This window comes from Limulus polyphemus, unplaced genomic scaffold (assembly GCF_000517525.1).
Source record: "Limulus polyphemus unplaced genomic scaffold, Limulus_polyphemus-2.1.2 Scaffold1072, whole genome shotgun sequence".
In the NCBI taxonomy this organism is placed as follows: Eukaryota; Metazoa; Arthropoda; class Merostomata; order Xiphosura; family Limulidae; genus Limulus; species Limulus polyphemus.
In genome coordinates this window covers 320,980-345,238 of record NW_013666682.1, presented here as the reverse complement: position 1 = coordinate 345,238, position 24,259 = coordinate 320,980, and the positions used below count along the sequence as shown (strand labels likewise).

Genomic DNA, 24,259 nt, shown 5'->3' with positions numbered 1-24,259 from the left:
ATTCACGAACTGGGGAGACCGTTTCCATAAGATGGCTTTTATACATCTGCTCAAGGGTAAAACTCATGTTTTTGGAATATCGCATTCATTCAGTTATGAAGGTAACTATAAAAACGGATAATCTGAAAGATGGAAAGGTTAAGCCTTGTTCTCATTTCATTATTTTTGAAATCCAGTAATTTCAATTGAGATATATTAAAGCAGATATTCACCTTAATATTAACATGATTATGTTAACTAGTTACTCCAAAATGCTTACTAGTTTTTTTGTTTTTTTGTAGTATTAAAACTATAATATGTAAAACATAGTATCTTCCTGTAAAGCTACTCTACTCGTCAAAAACCTGAAATATGAATACATTATTACATCATTTGTAAGATTTGTACTAACACTTAATTTTCCTGTTAAGGCTTTTCCATATGTCATATTATAGCTTTATTACCGAACTACCCCAAATTTGTAAAATGTTGGGGTAGCTGTAAGGTCAATTGAAATTGAAGTTTTACCACACACAATTGAATTTCAAAAATAGTTGGTCCAGAAGAAAAATTACCCATTTTATTTAATTATCTTCACCATGGAACGAAATGTTTTAAAAACATCGCAAGTAACCCCTTGGGAGTGGGGGGGGGGCAGATATGTTTGCCACTGGTAGCATGACTCATATTCCATATCCAAAAAAAAAAAATTACTCGAATTCTAAGGTAAAGAAAAAAATGTCCAAGTACATTAATGATCAGTACATGTTCTTGCTCATCCTTTGACTTTAAACAGTAACTCGAAAATGAAGCCAGAGGCACTTATTTTGGCCAAAAACAAATATTCAGCCTCTATTAAATGCCATATGTTGTTACTAGACAACTGTTGCTAAGCGTTATTATCTAGACAATTGTTGCTGAGGCTTCTTGTATACTAAAAACACTCTTAGCGATATATATATTATATGAATGGGTTAAATTCTAACTTATCCTTCTAATGACAATTGTTAAGATAATGGACACTTGACATAAGTTTAGGCTATAGAACTTGCAACAAACCAGATAGCCTGGTATATTTTGGATCCAAAACCCAAAATCACTGACACATTGTTTGCATATTTGCCTTGAATTTTTTGTATAGATTGCATTTTAGTTCCCGGACCAAGGTTAAAGCCTGCGATATGCTACCAAAATATGCTTTGCACTTTTAGCAGTGGGTACGTTATATAAGTAGCAGTCAATTCCGCTATTGGTTAAGAGTATATATGTAGGCGATGAGTACCACTGACTGGTTTCCCTCCCTCTAGTTAGTATTTTTAAATTAGGGACAGTTATACCTGATCCTTGGGGATCTCTGACCGTGGCGTTTATTTTATGTGTCACATAAGGTACTGTCCAGATTGAAAATACTATGTTCCAGAAATTGGTAACTTTTAGAATCAAAGAGTCGGATCACAAAAATTCTCATTGAATAATATTTGTTTAAATCAGTATTACCTATAAGTTAAAAATATAGACTATAGCCAGTTACTACTTTGTGGGGTGTATTTCAAAATCCCAATTTCTTACCATAATAACAAAAGCAGTTGACCTTCGCAGTTCTGTGTGACCTTGACTCACATTTACCTCCTTTACTATGCGTGGTAGGTGTGGGTTGAGGTGTCTGCCTAAGGTTGGCACTGACTTGAGATCTCGCAGGAGATGTGAGTAGTTCCGACTACACGGGTCTGGTATGGCCAGGTGGTTAGGGCACTTCACTCGCAATCTGAGGGTCATGGGTTCGAATCCCCGTTCCACCAACATGCTCGCCCTTTAAGCCATGGGGGAGTTATAATGTGACATTCAGTCCCACTATTCGTTGGTAAAAAGAGTTGGCGGATGGCGGTGATGACTAGCTGCCTTCCCTCTAGTCTTTCACTGCTAAATTAGGGACGGCTAGCGTAGATAGCCCTCGTGTAGCTTTGCGCTAAGTTCAAAACAGACAAACTCACATTCACCAAAATTAATCAACTGATTCTTGGGGTCACTATTTTGTTATTTTTTTTTACCAAACTTGATTAAAATCAAATTAAAACTTTTTGAATTGTGTGAGATTAACCTTCAATGTGGCCTTGACTTTGACCGACATTCACTAAAAGTTAATAATTTGGTCCTTGGCAGATAGTCAACCTTTATACCAGTTTTTTTTTTTAATCAGTTGAAACTTTTCAAGTTATACTATTCATACACATAGAGGAGTGACACAATACCCTCGCCATCGGGGAGGCGGTGTTATTAAGTTACATTGTTATTTTGTGAGAGTAACAAGAAGGGTTTCGCACGTCAAGTTTATCGCGCATTGTTGAACTCCCCCTTTGTCTACTTGGAGTTCTCGGAAACGATGTTTTCTTTTTAGTATAACAGGCAGCAATAACAAAATTGAAAATTTTCTTATGAAAAAAAAAGGTATTTAAATCATTTATTAAAATACTGGCCAATCAAGCCATAGTGGAATTTCGACTGGAATTCCAAAACCCCTGAATTTCGCACCCTGGCTGATATGATGGTAAAGAATGTGCATTTTTTTCGCGCTAGTTTCTCACTCATGGATAACATGTACTCTAGCGCGGTTAAATACTAAAAGTGATAGAAAAAGTTTAATTTGATTCTACAGTCTACCTCGTGAAAGAACTGCAATATAAAATCCGACACTAGATGACGGTAGTTTATGAAAGGGAAATATTTCTATTACTTCCAGTATTGAACTGCAAGCGTCTTGCAGTGTGTGACTTTAAATTTGACATCAGACTGTTGTATCAGTTCAACTAATTCGTTGCCTGTTTACTGATTTTCATTCTTCGGGAAGTTCATCACGAAAAGAAGTAAGTTTTTTTACCTATTTGTTTAACATCGTATCTTTGAATTGAAACATCATCTGAGGACTGAATAAACTATAGCTGTGCTATTTATGTGAGAAATTATTATAACCAACCAACGCCTTCTAACGTGGCTGAAGCAATAACAGATTGGATCTTTTATGAACAATGAAGGAGATGAAAAACAAAACAAAAAATATTTTTGCACATTTTAAGATAACATTTTTAGTTAAGTAAGTTTAATATTAATAAAACAAAAATGCAGAGAATTACACTGAAGGTGAATTAAAGCAAGACAAATTATCTTAATACAAAGAAAAATAAATTACAGCTTCCCCTCCCTCCCCCATTTATAATGAATACTTTTTAAAGTAAATATATGTTTTAAATGTAATAAGTTTTTAAAATCTAAGAAATATTCTTACAAAATGCAGATTTATGAAAAATGTACTTACACTTTTTATGTCAGTATTAACCCTACCCAACAGTGGAATTCAAGTATTGAAGTACTTGATACTAGAAAATATCTTTTTTAAAATATGGAATTTGTTCAGAAAAGTTAACTAAAACTACTAAGCCTGTTTTCTCACAAGAAAGAACTATTGTTTCAAGGATGACCTGGATTTTGGTATTTGGTGTTCCAGAAATAAAAACAATTAGGTTGAAAGGACAACTTGCTAGGTGATTGTCAATGTTTTGAGGCATTAGGCTGATCTATCTTCCTGTTGAAAGTTCTCGAAATGCATCAAAACTTATTTCCCACCAATTTAGAAAGCAAGTTGTCCATTCAGCCCTTGTTGGGCTCTAATGAGTTTTTATGCCTTGGCATTAAAGTAAGGTTTCTGGCACTCTTGCTTTTGATCAAGGGTTTGAATAGTAAGAAGAAAACTTAAAATTGAAACACTCAATTCTTTCATAAAAGTTATTTATAAATTGCCACAGATGTACATAATGCAGTTAAAACTGGGTTGTTCTGGTGTCTTTGGCTTTCAGGAGCCTGGCAAGCTCCAGATCTAAGAAACACTTTCCCCTCACTTTGCTCTGTACTATACTCCTAACACACAACTGCTGAATTTGTAGACAGAAATCTGTGTTTTTTTATGTTAAAGAACAGATAGAGTTTTGGGAATTTCAATTTATTTTCAGTTGATATTTTAACCAACGTCTGGATGTTTGCAAGCAACCTGTTTGACCAAAGAGATCCAGTGTTAAAAGTCTTTCTTTGTAAAGGAATCCTTTTTAAATGCATGTTTCATGTAAAATTGTTCCTTTGTGGCTAAGTCCTTTTTGAACCATCAACACTTAGCTTTTATTATTAGATGCAGATTTCACCATAAGCTTAAAAATGGTTAATTTTTGTTGAACTGTACTTTATTCTTACAAATTTAGAGGCTAATCTGTGCAAAATGTGTTGGTTTGTTTTTCAGGGATTAAGTGTCCTATGTGTTCCAGGTTTGTCATACCTGAGGATGTGGAATACCACTTGGTCATGTGCCTGACCAAACCAAGGATTAACTACAATGGTAATACATATTTCACTTTCTCCTATCCAGTGAAATGTTGCTTAAGTGCTAAGTAAAAATTTAGCACTGTAAACAAAATGCATAATAATTACATGTGAGTACAGTTAAAGAATTATAGTATTTTCCTATTTGACCAACTTAAAATTGTGACAAACATGTTGTTTGGTCAGTAACACATTGACATCATAAACCAGTAACAATTATCAAAGGTTTGTATTTAGACCACGGTAAGCTGATTTTTGTAGAAAGTTTGGTTAATTGGAGGGGGGGGGGGACTTGCTGAAAAGTGTAAGTGTGGAAATATAAGAATCCTCATTATCTTGTTTGCTTTACTTGAATTTTGTGTTCATACTACTGAACTTAAAGTATTAAAATTATGAAAAAAGTTTTGGACAAGCAAGTTATATAATTTGAAAAACTTTCAGAGTGTGTAATCATATTGTTGTTACTGATTTATAGAATAAAACAATATTGTAGTCATATAAGTATGAATGAGGTGATTTTTTAACTGGAGTATGGAAGAGTTGACTAAACGGCATTCTTACAAATTAAGAAGTTCATATTAGGGAGAAATTTCTGTTTTGTTTTATCCTCAGAGGATGTACTATCTGAAGACAAAGGGGAATGCGTGATATGTTTTGAAGAACTTGAACAAGGAGATACCATTGCCAGACTCCCCTGTCTTTGTATATATCATAAAGTGTAAGTTTAAAATGTTCACTTTTGAACTTCTTTTTCATTATTTTATTTATTAGCTTCATAGAAAATATATGTTAATATTAATTGTATGTGTGGATTTTATGCATTTTAGATTCATTGGTCTGTTTTCGTTTTTAAAACCTAATTAAAATTAATTGTTTCTCAAACTCTTAAAGTAACTTACAGACTTAAGAATAAGTTTATGACATGTATACTTATCTGTCTATGCAGCTATAACTACATTAGCTAAAGTAACTATAATACATACAGCATTGAATGAGTTATTGTTAGAATGGTAATTTTTTTCTATATTTGCTGCAGAACCAGTTTCAGATTGCTGTTTTATGGACTCCTATCCATGGGACAGTTATAATTTTCTAGTTAGTTTAAACCTGGCTCAAAGTTGTTCGTTTTAAAATGAGTCTACATGATACATGACTCGGATAGTTTATAAGTGGGTTGGAAAACATTTTGTTTTTTACCATAGAAGCTTTTAGCCAAATTAACATGAAGTATAAATTTTTGTGTTACAATTAAAATCTCTATCTATTCTATAAAGAATATTTTACTTGCTGTACAGACAAGAGATCTTATTAAACTACAGTTTGAGATTAGCACTGCAGCCAATCCAGACATAAAAATTTTAAATTTTACTTCTAATGACAAATATGGGGTAAATTATAGTTCATACAATATTTCAGTCAATGCTTTAGCTACATTAATCAAATTATATTTGTATATTGGATAAGGGCAGATATACATAAATATGGAAGAGAGATACTGATTTTTGTTAATTAAGAAAACTTAGCATTCCCAGTTTTATTTGTATCATTTACTGTACAACTGGTTATGTTTTACTTCAGATGTTATTTGTATCATTTACTGTACAACTGGTTATGTTTTACTTCAGATGTTATTTGTATCAGTTACTGTACAACTGGCTATGTTTTATTTCAAACGTTATTTGTATCAGTTACTATACAACTGGCTATATTTTATTTCAAATGTTATTTGTATCAGCTACTCTACAACTGGCTATGGTCTTATTAGAAATGTTATTTGTATCTGTTACTGTAAAATTGGCTGTGGTCTTTATCTCAACTTAAAGTTGTCTCATGTTTATAAACAACAATAATTTTAAAGAAATTACTTGTATCTAGTATTTTGTTTTCTAATTTCAGTTTTTTTACAGAGATAAATCTTACCGACTATAAGAATCCAGGCTTTTTCTTACAGTGTACTTAACTAGAGTAGAATTTTTCTTGCTCTTTCTGTTATTCCTCATGGATCAAGAAAACTCTGAAGGTTAATCCTGTATATGTTTGATGCTGATTGATTAGTGTGTGTTGGGTTATTAGTTTAATAATTAATTGGATCTTTCTGTAACTGTATTTATTGGGGTTAAAATATTAATGGTATTCTAGAACTGTGTTGCAGCACTGTTATTATTAGCAAACTCTACAATGGAAATTATATTGGTTATTGCATTCAAATATAATTCTACTCAAAGAAGAAATATTGTTTTACTAGAAGTGATGAAATAAAGAAGTCAGTGTTCCTACTGTCAGCAAAGGTGGTGAGTTTTAGTCACAATGTGTCAGCAAGAGTTTAGTACTTACATTGCATTCCTGATCTCACAAAAACTATGCCTTTAAGTATTTAGGGTGAAGTTGTGGCATACTGATTATGACAATGAAAGCCAGTTCTAGTCATGAGAAACCAAAAGCATTTGTTTTAGCCCTCATTGTTATGGTAAAATAGATAAAGCCAAGTGCAAATGCGATTCAACTGAGTATGTGACACACAAAGATAATTCAAAAGAACCATTTTGTTATATGAATATACTATGTGTTTCTATCTTCTTGTAGTATTATATTTATTCTTCATTCTGAATATTTTCAGGTTTCACGTAACATGGGGGTTGAAAAAACAATTAATTTCATCTTGTTTCAAATTATCTTTGTTCCTTTGTTGTTCTTGAAGTAGTTAATGCCTGTTATCACCTGAGGAAAGCATTGATTAACACATCATTGTGTAAGAATGTCAAAAACAGTGTCTTTCATTGGTTGTTCAGATTATATTGAGAGTTTTTATGGCCCCACCTGTGTTTTAATGAGAATGAACAGTCACATGAGTAACACATGTCACTCTGAGTGAATGCAAAACTTCATGCAAACTAAGAAAAGTTGCATTTAAACCATCTGATAGATGAATTTAGCCTGAAAAATTGAATAGAGTTTCCAGTAAAAATGAATATCTGGCATAAGTAAACTGCAAATACACACACTATGTATATATTTAATGTATTAATAAAGATTATTCATTATATATATAACTTTTTGTCCAGTTTCATTATTGCATTTATCATCGATCCAGTCAGTAAGAGTTTTAGCCTTTTTTCCATAATCAGTATCTTGACCGAATCTCCAGTTAATAAGTGGATGTATTCAGTATAGCTTTAAAGTTAGTTCAGTTTCACCTCTATACAACACAAAGTGGATAGGTGGAGTTAAATTTTGCTGTGACCAAAATGTTGTTGTTGAGGAGTTTGTTGTTAGTTGCTGTAATGCATACTTTCCTCTACTTAAACTTTTATTTTATTAAGTGTAAAATGTTTTCAGTTTGAGAAGTGACATTTTCAACAACTAGAAAGACTTATGACCTGGAAGGAGAGTTCATCACTGAAGGGAGATGGTTTTCTGAGAGAGTTGTCAAGTTTAAGAGAAATCCTCTTTGGACTTTCACCAATGTTGCAAAGGTCCATGACTCTAATCTCATTGCAACAACCTATGACCCAGAAAGGAGAGTTGCCAACATCTGGAGCATCCAGATCTGTTGAGTTCTCATGAGGATTGACTTCAGTACAAAGAAAACACAAACTGAGGGTTTTCATGATAGTGTATCAACTGGTGAGTACAAGATCTGTTTGAGAGGTCTGTACAGTATTCCCAGACTGATGTTGACCAGTTTAGATCAACCCCAGCTATGATTAGAGCCACCCAAAGATGACGGGAGACTGGAAGTGCCTTTGGGGTCGAGCAGTGCCATTAAATATGCTGCTCAGAGCATCAGAGTCTCTGAGAGCTCTTAAAATACTGTGCTGACAATGTCAGGGATACCTTGGTCAAGATGTGATCAAGAAGTTATAAAGGAGAATGTTTGGTTGCATTCATGGTTCCTTGTGGGCAAGAGGAAGCAGATTGCTCTGCTGACATTCAAAGGCACAGAAAAAAAAAAGACTTGACCATTTCCTGAAGCACTTTGGGCAGGTTCAGAGTCTAGAAGGTCCAGCCCTAGACTCCATTGAGCATTTGGATGAGGAAAACTATGACTGTAAGATAGTCATTGTTGAATTGCATCACAACTTTGAGCCACTGGAAAACAGAGCAATCCATCAAGCTGAATTCAAGGCTCAAAAGAGGGGTGCCACTGAAAGCTTGACCACTTATATGAATAACCTGTACTGACTGAATGGTAAGGCTTACCCTGCAATGGCCTAGTTAAGTAGCAGGTGTCCTCATAGAAAAGTTTGTGGAAGGACTATCCACTGAGACAATGCAGTATCACCTGGGTGTGAGAGACCTTCTAACCCTCACTGAGGCAGTTTCTGTTGCAATGTGATATGAAGTAATAACTTTGAGTGGATTGCAGATGATTAAAAAGCATGTAGCAGCATCTGCAGTGACTGTTCTTGGACATATAGGCACCCATGTTGTGTCAGGTTTGAACTCGGCCACCCACACTTTCCAGCATTATGATACAACCACATTAGCATCCAGTATAGGGTATGGCTATACCAATCCTTTCATGTCTTATATGGCACAACATAAGTTGCCAATGCTTCCACCTGAATGTCATTCTGGAAAGGAGGAATGAAACACATGCTTTGCTTTTGGAGAGTTACATCACTTTTGGATGAACTACCCCTGTCTTACTGAGACAAGAAAAATGAAGCTTTGGTTCTGACTGATGGTACAGAAGGTTCAGGAGAGCAAGCATCAAGCAGTTAGTACTGCTGTTGTAGTTCCGGGAATCCAAGTTGGAGTTGACCACTGACTTGGGAGAGTGCAACAAACAACTTACAACAAAAAGTGTAGTGGTCAGGTTAGCTGTGTCAGGGCTGGGTAGGTCTTGGTATGTGTCTGTTGGAGTACAAGAGCAGTAGTTCCTGATTGACATATAAGCAGCCAGAATACTTGTATATATGGTTCTCCAAGCAAAACCACCACTTGGTACTTTATTCTGATGAATAGAAATAAACTAAACATGAATACAGAGGTCATGCTCTGACTTCACCTAGGAGGTTGTGTTTACAGACTGAAAGTTTGCCACTGGCCCTGGTTCTGGTATTGGCACTTTTGAAGTGGATATACTAAAGAACTTATCAGTTTTGCATGTGCAACAGGTGAACTGATATTCCTTAGTAGAGTTATCTGGTACCAGCTACATTAACCCACAAGAATAGTGGGCCACATGTGTGTATGTGAGAGATGTCACAGTACCCTCATGTACACAAGTGGTGTCCTGTGACTTAGTGCGGACAATGTCTAGTGTGTCAGTGCTGTGCAGTGTGGCTATAGAGCAGCAACTGAATGACTTGTTGCCAGAATATGCTGATGATGAAATATACATACAGGTGATATACACCTAATTAGCCACTGCACAGGATTCCCTGGAGCACTAGAGATGTAGCCAACAATGAAGCACAGTGAATGTTAAAGGATAGAATCTTACAGCTTTCAAAGAATGCTTGGTTATCTTTTCAGTAGTGATTGTAAAAAAAATGAAGATTTTGTTAGCATTGAGTTGAGAAGGATGAATGTGGTAATTTACATTGACACCATTCCTTTACCACAAACAGATGAATATCTGTATGCACTGAAAGGGGTCCATTGGTTCAGTACTTTAGACCTGACATCTGGATATTGGTAAGTCAAACTGAATGATGAGCAGACATAAGACAGCTTTTAGTATGAGAAATGGCTTGTAGAAGTTTTATACCATGCTGTTCAGCCTGTGTAACATCCCTGTCACTTCTGAGAAACTAATGGAGCTTGCACTGAAAGGGATGCAATGGGAGAAGTACCTGATCTATATTGATGATGACTTGGTTTGGTCCCATGTTTGAATCTGTAGCTAAGAACCTCAGAATAGCATTCCACAAAATGAAGAATGCAGACTTGAAAATAAAATGGGAAAAATGTTTTAGTGCACATGGAAATATAATTTCTCAGTCATATGATGAGAAGGAATATCTACAGATCCTGCCAAAATAGCAGTGGTGAGGGATTGACCTTAACCTGTAACTAAATGAAAAATCAGCAGTTTCCTTGGTTTTTGTCTTATTACTAATGATTTGTAGCCAAATTCTCCAAGATATCCTCCCCATTATTAGAAATTAATAATGCAGAAATGTACTTCAGAGGGAGTGAAAATGGTTAATAAACTTTAAAAACCTTGAAGACATGATAACATGTCTGATAATAGCATTGCAGGAGTATGCTTTAATCAGACATTATTGCTGGGGCCCACAATATGGAAATGCAGAGGAATTGTCTCACCAAATGGTGAGACCCTGTCCACTCATTGAATTTCTGGAACCTGGACATCATGTAGGAGTTAAGACCTTTTCTGATTTAATGACAATAAGTTATACAGTAGAAGATTCTACTAGTTGATGGATGTCACAATTAACACTCTGGAAGCTCTAGTAAGAGAAACTGAAGGTCATTTTCAACCACTAAGCAGTGGTCTCACTCTGTGTTTCATCTAGTGGTTCCCATAGATCTGAGGCATGAAATCTCCAAATTTTGCATAATGCACAAAGACTGGGTGGCACTAAGTGTTATACACACTTATACTAATGTTTTGCAGTGGTACTTCTGTAAACATTTGAATTGAGATGTTCAGCATTGGTGTGAACACTGTATGGTATGTGCCATCCAGGGAAAAAGTCAACTTGAACAGTTTAACTCCAACAATTAATAGACTAATAGAGAATAGCTTTCAATAGTCCTGAATATCATTTGTTTACTTCTAGAGCTGAAAAGAGGTCATCTGTATATACTTATGGCCAGTAACTACTACACAAGGTGGGCTGAGGCTTATCCACTGGTCAATACATCCACACTGTCAATGGCTGAGGTGCTGATAGAGCTCTGGATAGCCAGGTTTAGAGCACTTGAAGGTATCCGTTTGGATCAGCTAGCTAACTGTAAAAGCCAACTATTCTCTGAGTTGCATAAAGTTTTGAGAGTGATGATGCACACTTTATCATATCACCCACAGTCGGATGGCTAATTAGAAAGGATGATACAGACTTATCTCATGACATGGTGGTGTATTTTGCAACTTAACATAGATCTACAGGCTATTTGTCAAACATGCTAATATTTGGTTGAGATTTTTTGCTCCCTATAGGTGTGAGGAATGATCCTCCACCTAGAGTCCATATGACTGTGACAAATGATTAAGGTCTAAATTAGATGATGTGCATGAGTTTGCATGTTAAAAGCTAGGAAAGGCCACCACATGACAGAAGAGATGGTCAAGATAAGATGATAAGAAAGTGAAGGAATAAATGTACTGAAGTGGAGATTTCAGTGTGGCTTTGGTATGTACCAGCAGCATAGAAGTTTCTTTCTGGATTGGACCCCATCATGTGATCTGATGAGTGAGTATTAGCACAAGAGCTACATTAGTTGAAAGCTGCATATAGGCATGTACTACATGTTTGATCAGTAATTGACTGATGAATCTCTCATAACTGGTTTGATCAGTCAGAAGAGGTAGTTGAGTCAGATGAAGATAAAACCATTGTCTTATGCCATTCCAGTCTGGAAAAAAAAGAAGCTAAAAGTGCTTATCTGGCTGTTTACAGATGAGGAAGCACTGAATCTGGATGTGAGACTCAGCTCTGACAAGCCTTGGAACCATCAACAACAACTTTCTAATTCATATGACTTATTCTTCTTATTAAATCTGAAGAAGCTAAGACAGTCATTAGGTCAAGCACCTGAGAATTGAAAGGATGTGATGATCATTGCTCTCCAAGCTATTAAGTGATGTTCACCATACAATGTATGCACTACATTGTGAGACTTAGACTTGATTATCACAAATATAGGATGATTGGTACCAGTATATCTAATGCTTAGTGCATCACTAGTTTATACAACAGGAGATGATAGCTAGGAGTTAAAAAAACCTGGGTGAAAGGGTGTTGCAATCCTTATTTTTTTTAAAGCTGTTGGGTAGTATTGTAAGATACAATATCATTTGAAATTAGGAAGATTTGTTGATCACAGGATTAATGGGACCAAAAGTGCTTTATGACATTTACTTTCTGAGTTATCAAACTAACTTTTACTATAAGAGATATCCCCTAACATATCAAATGACAGCTGTTTGATTAACACAGTTTAGTATGGCTGGTGCCATTAGACTTAATTACTAATGCTTCAAAAGTTTGCAGAAATGAAGATGATAGATAAGTTTTTAAAAACACAGTCAAAAAGGCCTTGTGACTCGTGATTTCTGAGCTACCAAGTAATTTTTCTAAGGCAATTCACAAGAATAACTCAACTAATCTAGTAGAGTATCAAGAACTCCACAAAGAATACTACATAATATTTGCTATATCTTTGTTGCTGGTACACCTATAAGGTGTATAACTTCTCCACGAGTATTGAAAGAGTTCTGTTTTATTTAAACTGATATATTTATTTATACTGATGTATACTATAGTAACAGCACAAATAATTCATCTTGACTTACAAGAATTTTCATTAACTGAAAAGTCTTAGTTCAGCTGAGTTCAGTCAGTGATTACTTATTTTGTTAAGCTAAAAAGAAAAACACTGAAGTCTATTGGCTTGCAGGTGGCAGCATATTACTAAATCAATGCTATCAAAAGTATTTTTAGAAAGTAACCCAAGATGGTTGATTGTGTAATGTGAGCAAGAGCCAGAGGCATCTATGGACTGTTAGTGCATGTAATGATGTGTAATGTACGTAAATGTATATAGCAATATACATATTGAATAAATACAGGTGTGTGTGGTCCCATGCTCGTAGGAGCATTAGGTGAAATCATTCACTAGTGTTGTATAGCATTAATGAATAAACTACCCAACACGATAATTATGCCACATTATGAATGGAACTAATGATTTGATCTCAATGTTAAGATTTTGTGATATGATGTTGGAATATTCAGCAGGTGATGAATGAATTTTCATGGAAGGATAAGAGTAACAGAGAGACTGATGCTACATCTGTGAAAAAATGGAGTAATGCTAAATACTTCAATTGAATCAAATCTGAGTGTTTGAGTATGGGGAAATTATCAGCAGCAGTAGTAGTAGCAGTATTAAATTCTCAAATAGTAGCTCCAATGTCATAATACATATTGTTATTTGATTGTAACTGTCTTTTTGGTGTTGTTTACCAAGGTCAACTTTTACATACGTGGGAGTTGGTAGCAATCAAAAAAGCTTTACAAGAACAGAGTTTTAAAAATAGACAGCTACAGATTGTGAGATGATTGACTGATTGAAATGATTTGTCTCTTGAAATGGTGTAAGGAAAGATGATGTGTACCTCAGTTTCATGATGGATTTTGTATCTGAAGTGATGTATATTTTATACATTATTAATTTAAATGTGACTTTTATATATGGGTGTGCATATTTTGCTGTGTTTGTATTGAATGATTTCTTTCTGATTTTGTATTATGGTAATTTAAATTTATTAATTACTAAAGGATTTGCTGCTACCTTTGTTAATTTTCATATTTTGCAAAAAGGTTTGATAAAATGATTAAAAATATTAAATCATGCCCGTGGCCACAGGTATATGTGTGTACATGTTTTTGTCTTTTGTATAAAGGATTTTAGTATTTTTCCATAGTTAAAGGGGTTTACTTGTTTTTTTGTAAAATAGTGCATTTGATCTGAGTTAATGAGAATGGGTTCCTTTTGGTGTATAATGTCATTGTTAAAGTGATTTTATGTATCACTCCTGTTAGCATTTAAATTGTGATCTTTGTTAAAGGGCATTTATTGTGATGTAGATGTATAGTGAGATTCAATTTTGTACCTTTATGCTGTGATTGAGAATTCTGTGATTTCATTGTTAAAGTGCATTTATTTTGTGTGATTGTTGATACAGTTATCTTTATGTGTTATACATCTGTGCTAAAGGGTACATGTTATATATTTGTGTGTACTTGCATCTATGTTAAGGGTCTGTTTTTTGTAGGTTATTTATTATTTCTGTGATTAAGGATTTATTGTATACAAAGTATTGACTTTTTTTTTTTGGTTTAAAGTTATATTCATACATGGTAGTGTAATCTGTGTTTAAGAGTTTAATTCTGATTATGTATTGTATTTTGTTTATTTATAAGATTATATTCATATATGGTATTATAGTATTCCTTCAAGGGTTGTGATTTGTGTGTGTTGTTTTTTTGGAAGCTAGAAAGGGTTAACACATTTTTTTGACAAGTTCAAATTTAAAGTTAATTGTCAGTTTGAGAGAAGCTTGAAAACAGGAAATATGGTATATTAGTATACCATGTGTTACTATCTTCTTGTAGTATTACAATATATATTTTGAATTTATTATTTGTTTTGAATAGGTGCAGTTTCACATAATATGGTGAAAAAAACAATGTTTAGTTGATCTTGTTTCAATTTACCTTTGTTTTTCTTGAAATATGTTAACCTTATCGCCTCAAGCATCCTTTACTGCGCATGACACAAGGTTTTAGTGACTTGCATTAAAAATGTTATTAAACTACTTTTTGTTTATGTTATACCAATTAGTATAGCATCAAATCTTGGCTAATAACCCATTTTTAATAGTATATAAGTTTCAAGTTCTTAATTTTATAAGGCAATATTTAAAAACTCCTGAATTTCCACCTAGTGTGACACATTTTCTCTAGGCATGTCCTCTTCTCTATTTTATGCACCACCCCTCCAATATGTGTGAAATGAAATATAAATTATTCACTATAAAATTGTCATTGCTCAGACGAACCATAATTTTTTATACCCTTCAATTTGGTTTGGTTACAGAGCTATCAAATAGAAAATCGGATTCCTCCTGCCACACCCACCTGTTGCATCCTCTCTTTCAGGATTTGTTAATAGTTCTCTCTTATGTGTAATTATATATTACCTCTAACTAATAGAAAGTCAAGGTTTTGATTTATCAAATGACATATTGTATAACATTTTGTTATGGATGTACAATTATCAATTTCACTGCTAGTACAAGCTTCGTTCCTATGGGAAAGATAACGACTAACTTGAATGAACTTGTAACAGCTCTTGATGTATAGTTAGAGAGCCAGAAAAATTTTGAGAGTTAGGGGAAATTGTTTACTTTTTGCATGTTATTAGTTTATGTTCTTTGGTGCATTATTTGATTAAATAAAAATTATTTAGTACATTACTTTCATTAGTTTAAAAAAAAGTAGCGTTAAGTGTCAATGACAATTGACAGCGAGAAAAAAGAATTGGGTAAGTACTTTATTTCATGTTTATTCTTTATTTATTATTATAAAAGTAGCTAAAATCTAAAAATAGGGATCTCTTTAGGTTAGTTAAGATAAGAATAGGTAAAATGAATAATAACATCATTAAAATGTTTCATGAGGCACACACACGTGTAATGGGTAAAGTAATTCAATAGCGTAATGTGATCTGCATGTTCCTCAAGTGATTTACAACTTATAATCATGCAAATAGTAGTTAGTCATGATTCAAAGAGCGATAAAACAATAAAATTTAGTTATAAGTAGATGTATACTGTTATGAGCTTAAAGCTACTTAGTATAAACTGAACGTAGTTTCATGTTACAATTTGAAATCATTCTAGGAAAAAAAAGGTAATTTAGATTTATTTTGATTTTTGGTGGTTACAAGGTCGGTCAAATTGACCAACCCCATATAGATATAGGGTAGTGAAAATAACAGATGAAATATAAAGTTTTACTGAAAACAAATGTTTGAAATATACTCAGGAGGTTTTAGGATGTACACAAAGGAAATTTGAGATTTTTCAGATAAAGAAAAGTATTTTTAATCTTAACATGAAAATCACTTTGTACACGGACTATTCAAAACAAATACTCAATATACTCATTAAAAATACTTTGCTAAAAAATATGTTTTTTTTGTATATGAAAGACTGTCAAATTTTGTGAAGATATACATACTATATTAAAAGTTAGTAATATTAAATCTATAAAGACTTTCAATGAGTATAAAGAGTCACATGGTTGGTAAAATTGACCAAGCCCGTGTTGAGAGAGTTAATACATGTTACAGCCCATGCTACATACAGCCATGTTACATGCTTAATACAACATTGTGAAGAATGTTGAAAGTAGTGTCCTTCTATGATTGTTTAGGTGATATTGAGAAGTTATAGCCCCTACCTATGTTGCAATGAAAATAACTAGTCACATGGTTAGTGCATGCCACTCTTGGTAAATTCAAGATTTCTTGCTGACTAAGGAAGGTTGCATTTAAACTGTCTGGTAGTTGATTTCGGCCAGGGAAGATAGTACCTAGTAAAAGCAATAATTCATTGTAATTGAGCCACAAGTACACATGTACTGTGTTTGTGTTTAGTATATTAGGTAAAGATTGTTCATTTTATTAATTACTTTTTGTCCAATTTCATTGTTTCAATTTACATCCATCCAATCAGTGAAAGTTTAGGCATTACTTTATAAACAATATCTTAATGGAATCTCCAGCTAACAAGGGGACCTATCTGGTGTAGTTCTAAAATTAATTATTTAACCTGGATATATATACCACACCATTACCGTAGCAGAACAGAGTACCCCTATTGAATGCAGGGCTCCAATTTTACACCCACAGTTTGCAAATGGAATTTACATGATCCAAATCAGAATGTTTGCTCCTTGCTGTTTTCCATGAGTGACACAAAATTGAATTAAAATATAAAACTACATAATCAAATTACTAAACTGAATTTGCTACACCCTGTTTCTGTTCAGTTAGGATCATTTGTCCCATTATTATGCATCAGGAGCAGAGTTTCCATCTGATTCTTGTTCAGTTATGATTATGTACATATGTAATTTTCTTCTGTTCATTGGAGCACTCCTGAAATGGTTTTTCTACATGTATTACCTGTATGAATCAGAACACTTGTACTAATGTAGACAAAAACAAACTTGCTTTAGTGTCATGATGAACAAAAAGATTACAAGTTGTTAAACATTCCAGTTCTGGAAATGAAACTGATGACAAGTAAAAGTCATCCAGTGACAATATAAAGCTAAAGTGTCTGTCACAGTGTCTGTTCAGACTGGCAATAAATGGTCAAACAAATTTAATGTTGCACTCGGATATAATCCGTTCACAGTGATCGAAATATGGGTTACGATATGCCAAGAATGTGCAACAGATCTGTCATAATCAGTGAATATTTTTATTTTAATTAATATACTGAAACAAGGCTATATGTATTAAAGGATATTAAAACTTAACCTAAGAAGCAATAAATACAAACAATTAAGATAATAATAAAACTTTAATCAGTAAATCTTTTTAAACTGACATACTCTCTAACTTCAAATACTGGATGTTTGAGAAGCACATAAGGAGCAACCATTTAACTTCATCAGGAATTGAAGAATCCCACCTTCAGTAGATGAATACTGGGTTATGGCTTCTTCTGGGATCTCTCTCTAGTCTTTTTTTTTATCAACTTAAGATTGTGAAAGACAGTAATCAACTTCCTACCGATAGACATCTTCAGCCAGTTTCTTTAAACAGATCAGTTCCTTAAACATATGCTGTGGTGTAAGAGAGAAGCAGAAGGATGATAGCTAATTTGGCTAAAATACAGGGAAGGAAATGACACTTCCATCATGTTAATGGAAAGAGATCCTTAGATTCCACAGCAAGAATGACATCCTACATGGTTTTGAAACTATATGAAGATCAAAGAGAGAAAAATGAGGAACAGAATGGCAAGGAAGATGATAGTGAAGTACTATTTGGTAATGAAAAGTGAATTTTGTAGGGAAGGGGTAAAACTTTTAATGATCCTATTTGACAGGTCTGGGAAAATGGGTTGCAAGGTGTTAATATTTTAGCAAGTAATCTGTAACTTCCAGCCTTATTAGACAATAACTATTTTTTATTTGAAATTTTGATATTAGTTTAACAAATAAGACAATTAGAAAATCTAGATATGAGGATCAGACATAGAATTTTATTAGGTTTATTGTTAAATTTGAAGTTTTAATATAATTTTAAAAATTGCTTATGTTAATTTTCCATATAATATGATTTGAGAATAGGGCTAAAACAATCCTCAAAAACTTTACAGTATATAAAGAAAAAAAATGTTCTTAATTTTATGTGATATTTCTTTGGTCCTAAAGATTATTATTTGAATGGTCATTCAATTGATTCTTTTTTTTTACCAGTTAAATACTTGTCTCTAGAACTGAGTTGTATATCAATATATTTATGGTTACTCGATTTTCCTGTTTATGTTATTTTGATTACAAAATGATCTATTTGAGTTATATTATTTATAGGCTTTTAAAATTTGAAATTGATTAATAATTTATAGTTTTTCAGAAGTATACAATTTCATATTCCTAAAGAAATGTAGCATAGTAACTAATTGACCAACCTTGTGCCTTAATTTCTGCACTATAAATGGCTTTGTAGCTTAGTATGCTAGACTGTGGGAGCTGAGGTTCCATGGTTTGTTTCCTGTTACTCAAAAAAAAAGGGGGAGGGCTGCATAATAAGAGTGATGGTCAAATTTGCTGCCTTCCCTCTAGTCTATTGCTTCAAAATTAGGGACAGCTAGTGAATATAGCCCTCATATAGCTTTGTACAAAAACCAATTAATTTCTGCAGTGGGGCAAATATTTTATGTGTAGATGAAATTTTTCTAAAAAAAGACTGTTCATAATGCACTCCGGAGAGATGCAAGTTAACAGAAAGCCGTCAAGTTCATTAACATGCTATTCTCATAAGGTTTCATGGTATTAAAGTAACAATTTTAACATAATGAAATATATTTTTTATTTATTTCATATGAGTCTTTCTCAGCTAGGAGCAAGAATTAGTCAGTTTAATATAAGTCCAGTAATGGTATTTTGTCTTTCTAATCTATAAAAATATATATTAGCACTTCTTTTTCATGAAAGAACTTGGCAAGTAATTGTAAATTCAGATTTATAACTTACAACATTATCTTCCATTTTGTCACTGACATTTTTCTTCAAAGCAAATTTATTATACATGTGTGCATACTTTACTTTAAATGCCAGATGTGACAACAATGTGTTGAGGTTCCAAAATAGTTTTGATATAAGGTATTGAACCTCTGTATTTCTAATGAGACAAGGTTAAAAGTACTTAGTAAAGTATTCAGTTCAGCTTTGGAGGGAAGTGTTTGTAAGAAACCTATCTTTTGTACATAACTATCAATTTTCTTTATCCATTTTTACGATCAAATCAAAGTATTTGTGTATATAAATTAGTTTTGCTTGTTTTTAAGGAATATTTAAAAGAAGACTGAGAATGGAGAACTCAAAAACTATATATACATTTATTTTGTTTTTTCTTCACAGCTGTATTGATGCATGGTTTCAAGTGAACAGGTCATGTCCAGAACACCCAAATAACTGACCAAGAGGCTTCCTCCACTAGCATGAAGCTTTTTTTAAAGATAGGCTAACTGTTTGTGTAATCTTTTTGTTTTAAACCTGTATCAGTTGAAGAGCTGAAAACTGAGGATGAAGAATTAGAAGCAGTTTAGCTTGAAAGCAAGAGCACAGATTAATGTATCTGCCCAGCCCTATTTCAACTGAGCAAGTGGTACTAACAAATGTAAAGCTGCTGTAATTACTCTACAAGATTTATGTGTCTGAATGATGCTGTGCCTTCATGTAAAATAGAAAGGAAATTTGAAGCAGAAAGTACCACTTCAGTTGTCTTCTTTATGATATGTAGAAGTGGGATGGTTGTCTTTATTTCTCAAAAAAGAATGTTCTCTAGTTTTATATGCACTCCAATTTGGAAAACGAGGCAAAAGAACAGAAGTGTTTTTTTTACACATAGCCTAGTTTGTGATCTTTATGTACAGATACATACAGAAAGGAAGTTCAGTGTAGTTAGTCCTTGCTTTTATTGTTATTCTTAAAAATTGTATTTTTAACACATATTAATTGTCCCCCCCCCCCCTTGATACCACCACATAATAGTTAGTTGTATATATAAAATCTTATGAAGTCTTATTATTATTTCCAGTGAATAGTGCTATTTCAAATTCAGTTTGTTAGAAATATAACAGGTCTGTCAGAGGAGCCTAATTATTTGAAGTTTACATTACAAGAATAAAACAGTGTTACATTATTTATACCTCATCAGACAGGAATTTATGTATCTCTGCAAAATTTTGTTTATCTTTTGTTGCTTATATAGGAAAGTTTGTTGATAATTCAAAGTAATAATGATTTGTTATGGGAATAATTAATTGTATTGTTTATGTACATAATAGATTAAAAGTATGGTTAAAATATTATAAACAGATTGTTTTGATTTTGCAATAACATTTATTTAAAATGTCTCCAGGCAAAATTTTAAGATTTTGATACAGTATCTTTGCAAAAATCTTCAGGCCAAATTTATTGGGTGGACTTGATATTTTGAAGATATATTGAGTTTGACAATATATAGTTTTTATCATTTTCACAAAATCTACTACTTGTGCAAATATGGATATAATTAAGAATTTGTTGAACTTAATAAATTTGTTTGCTTTGTTTTAAGTGTGGCTTTTAGAATATGGAGAAAAAATTGTTTTCAAATGAATATACAAAAAATGACAGTATGAAGCACTGATAGGCACTTATTTCAAAATTCATAGTACTTATATATTTTTTCCAAATGTAAAGTAAGTTGTTAATGTTGAAGCTGGTTTTTGACTTAACAGTAAGAAGCTCACATAAGCATGGAATTTGCTATCATTGTTTTTTGAACACTTAAATGTGATTTTAGTCCTGGTAGAAATAATACTGGGGGAAGTAGTATCTCTACCTCTTTCTTCTAACAAAGACTTCATGTTATTGATGTATTAAAAAGCAAGTAATGAAAGGTATTGGTAGTAGAAGTGTAACAATTCACTCATATAATTGGTGAATTGAAAATGGCTGCAGCTTGAATTATTCACATCACCTTATCCTAACATTTTCAGTTGTTTAAAGTTTTTGTCATAAAAAAAGATGAAGCAAACCAACTTTCATCAATATGTGTGTGTGGTAACAGTAAGAAAATTGTCAAATGGCTTCAGTATCTTCAACTGGAAGCATAACTTCACCACCACTGTATGATTACTGCTGGATAGTAACACAGACTAACACAACTGTAAGTTTTTACAATGGTGATCAATACCAACTGGCTCTATACAGTTTCATACTAAAATCTTCATTATACCTATACTTGCCAATGTTATTCCTCACATGATTCCATAACTTATATATCAGCCATATTAAAATTCCTAATGCATTACACTTCCCTTCCTACCAAGCCATTTGAAACAGTAAGTCTAGAAACCACCTGCTTTTATATCAAGAAAATTTTTGTTCTGTGGTAATTAAGAGTAAAAATAAAAAGATGTAGGCCAATCCTCTTGAACAGTAGAACAATCATCCATACATGTTCCCCCTTTCTTAGCAATGTGGTCAGACATCTCCACTGTATTCCTGCCACCAGTATGTCCAGTGAAAGAATATTCAACACAGCTGCAGATGTTTTCACTGCCCAAAGAGCAGCCCTATTTCCTGAATATATTGACATGCTAGTTTTTTTTTAAATACAAATGTTGAAATTCAATAAAATTGTTTGATCTGAGAAAATAGTTTTAATTGTACTTTACAGCTGTATTCCTGACCTCATCTTTGTGATACCTATCATGTTCACTACTTGGCATATTTCTTACAGCTCTGATTGGTAGTAAAAGTGTAAATACTCAAGTAACAGGTGCCATTTTTATCCTGATATTTAATCTTATTGTTTAAAAGTATTTATTAAATTTTATTGCATATGACAGTGTAATAGTTGAATGTATTTTATCTTTTACCAACATTTCTGAGTGCTGAGCATTGTAGATAATAGTTAAGCAAATCTAAATTGTTTTTAAATACAGACTAAAAAGAAGTAGCAGAACTGGAGTTCAGCATAAGATAAACAACATATCACCTCACTCTTCTGTTACCAGATGACAATTGTAGTTTTGACATTTTTTTTATCAGCTCTGCTTAATCAGGAGCAGTTCTTTGCTAAACATGCCTTATGATCTATAAAAAAGAAAGTTTCTTTCTTGTTGTAAAATATTCAGTTTTAACTCTTATGCCAGTTTAAAATCTGTCAGCAAACAGACCCAACTATTATTATTATTTTTGGAAATGAAAGAATGAGTTTGTATATTAAAATAAAAAGTTGTCTTTTAATAAAGGAAGAAGATAGTCAATTGGGAACTCTTTCCTTTTGCATACTGTACTTTTGTGGACATGTTTGATTTGGTTAAACAACTAATAACCCCCAAAACAAGTATTTTATTCCTTCAAAGTTCTAGCTTTTAGAACTTTTTTGTTGAAGCATATTTTAGCATAATTGTTAATTGCACAGTAAGTGTGATTTGTATTATTCCACCATTCTGAAAATTATTTTCATACAAAAATACATTGTCTTTCTTTTTTCTTACAGTTGCTAAAAATGGAATTAACAAAGGATAAACATCAACAGTTGTTAAAAACTTTGATTTACTTTCATAACTTAAATCTTGAGTTTCATGCATCTTTTATCTTGCTATTCTAATTGGTCAGAACTATTTCTTAAGCACATACATAAACATTATTTTAAAATTCAGTTTAATTGAACTTGGGAAACACTGTTGTAGATGGTTACAAAAACTTGATATCAAAATCCACAGTATGAAGCCATGTGTTGCAAGAGTTTTGAATTCCTATTTTGGTTTTGAACTAAATGCACAAGGAACTTTCTGAACATATAGATATGAAATCTTCTTCTAAATGGCAAACTGGATAACAAGAATCATTGCATCCCGGTAGCAATATTACTACCTCACTAATGTAAATAGAAAGTTCAGTAAATATTTTCTTTCTGTATTATGTTGGATTTATTGGGCAAAATGTAGCCAAGAATTGTGATGGATTTTCATTTTTCTAAGTTAGCTGCTATTTGAAATATATGCTTACTTACATACAAATTAGATGTGCAAGTGGTAAAAACATTGCCAAAACACAGTACAGAACTTATTCTAAGTTAGAAAATACGATTGTGCAGGATACTGTATTTTGTTTAATTTACTTTTCATTTAATTAAGTTGATATGAATGTTATGCTTTGTTCTTGTACCAGTTTTGTCTGCGGTGTATTACTCAACATTCTTAGGTTAACCTAGGTTGAGATATTATCTTTATTCAAGTAAAGCCTGTTGATAAGAAAGGTTAATTAGGTTTGCCAGAAACTTAAAATCAATAAAAAAATTAAAATAGGATATTATGAACAAAATATGAAAAAAAATGCACACTGAAGGAAGACAATATTTATTTCTTGATAAACTTGGATATCTTAATGAACTTCAGAAGAAATATTTCCTTTCTTTACTGTTTTTATTTGTTAATAATATAGTACTTTAACTATTCTTACTAATTTTGTTTTATATGTTAGGACAATGTCAAACACTTTATTACCTAGTTACTTACCAAGCAAGTGTGTTAATAGCAGTAATTAGTGATACCATCTGATTAGAATTGGATCAGTGAAATTATCTTGATAAATTTTAAATTGCTTGATATACACAGCGTGGTCACAAGTAAATAGACACTGCCTTTTAAAAAAAAATGAAATTTTTCAGTCATATTCACATGAATTGATATACTTATAATTTAATTAATATCTAGTAGATCTTCCTTTTAATTTGTGGAGTTCGTTGATCCTTTGGGGCATTGTGAGAATCATCTCGTCAATTTTAGATTGTGGGATTTTTGCCCACTCTTTTTTCAAAACTTGGAGTAGATCGCTCTTCGAAGTTGTTTTTTGGTTGTTTCTTGTCTTGCTGGTCGAGTATGGCCCAGAGGTTTTCGATGGGGTTACATGTC

At 32.8% G+C, this 24,259-nt stretch overlaps 1 protein-coding gene across 2 annotated transcripts; it reads left to right on the top strand.

Moving 5' to 3' along the window:
- Nucleotides 1–21,928, top strand: LOC106461993 (E3 ubiquitin-protein ligase ZNRF2-like). Of its 2 annotated transcripts, none has more exons than XM_013921861.2 (4): nucleotides 1–101; nucleotides 4,262–4,357; nucleotides 4,954–5,059; nucleotides 19,707–21,928. In XM_013921861.2, the coding sequence occupies exons 1-4, from the start codon at nucleotides 32–34 to the stop codon at nucleotides 19,762–19,764; spliced, it is 330 nt and encodes a 109-aa protein (XP_013777315.2). In that variant the 5' UTR covers nucleotides 1–31; the 3' UTR covers nucleotides 19,765–21,928. The 2 variants fall into 2 exon arrangements, with proteins under 2 accessions (XP_013777315.2, XP_022244822.1); XM_022389114.1 differs by lacking the exon at nucleotides 19,707–21,928 and adding an exon at nucleotides 6,959–7,391.
- The last annotated feature ends 2,331 nt before the right edge of the window (nucleotides 21,929–24,259 follow it).

Coding starts and splice junctions, on each gene's coding strand:
- LOC106461993 (XM_022389114.1), top strand. CDS start 32: ATGGCTTTTATACATCTGCTCAAGGGTAAAACTCATGTTTTTGGAATA. Junction 102..4,261: donor GCATTCATTCAGTTATGAAG/GTAACTATAAAA, acceptor TTTGTTTTTCAG/GGATTAAGTGTCCTATGTGT. Junction 5,060..6,958: donor CTTTGTATATATCATAAAGT/GTAAGTTTAAAA, acceptor GAATATTTTCAG/GTTTCACGTAACATGGGGGT.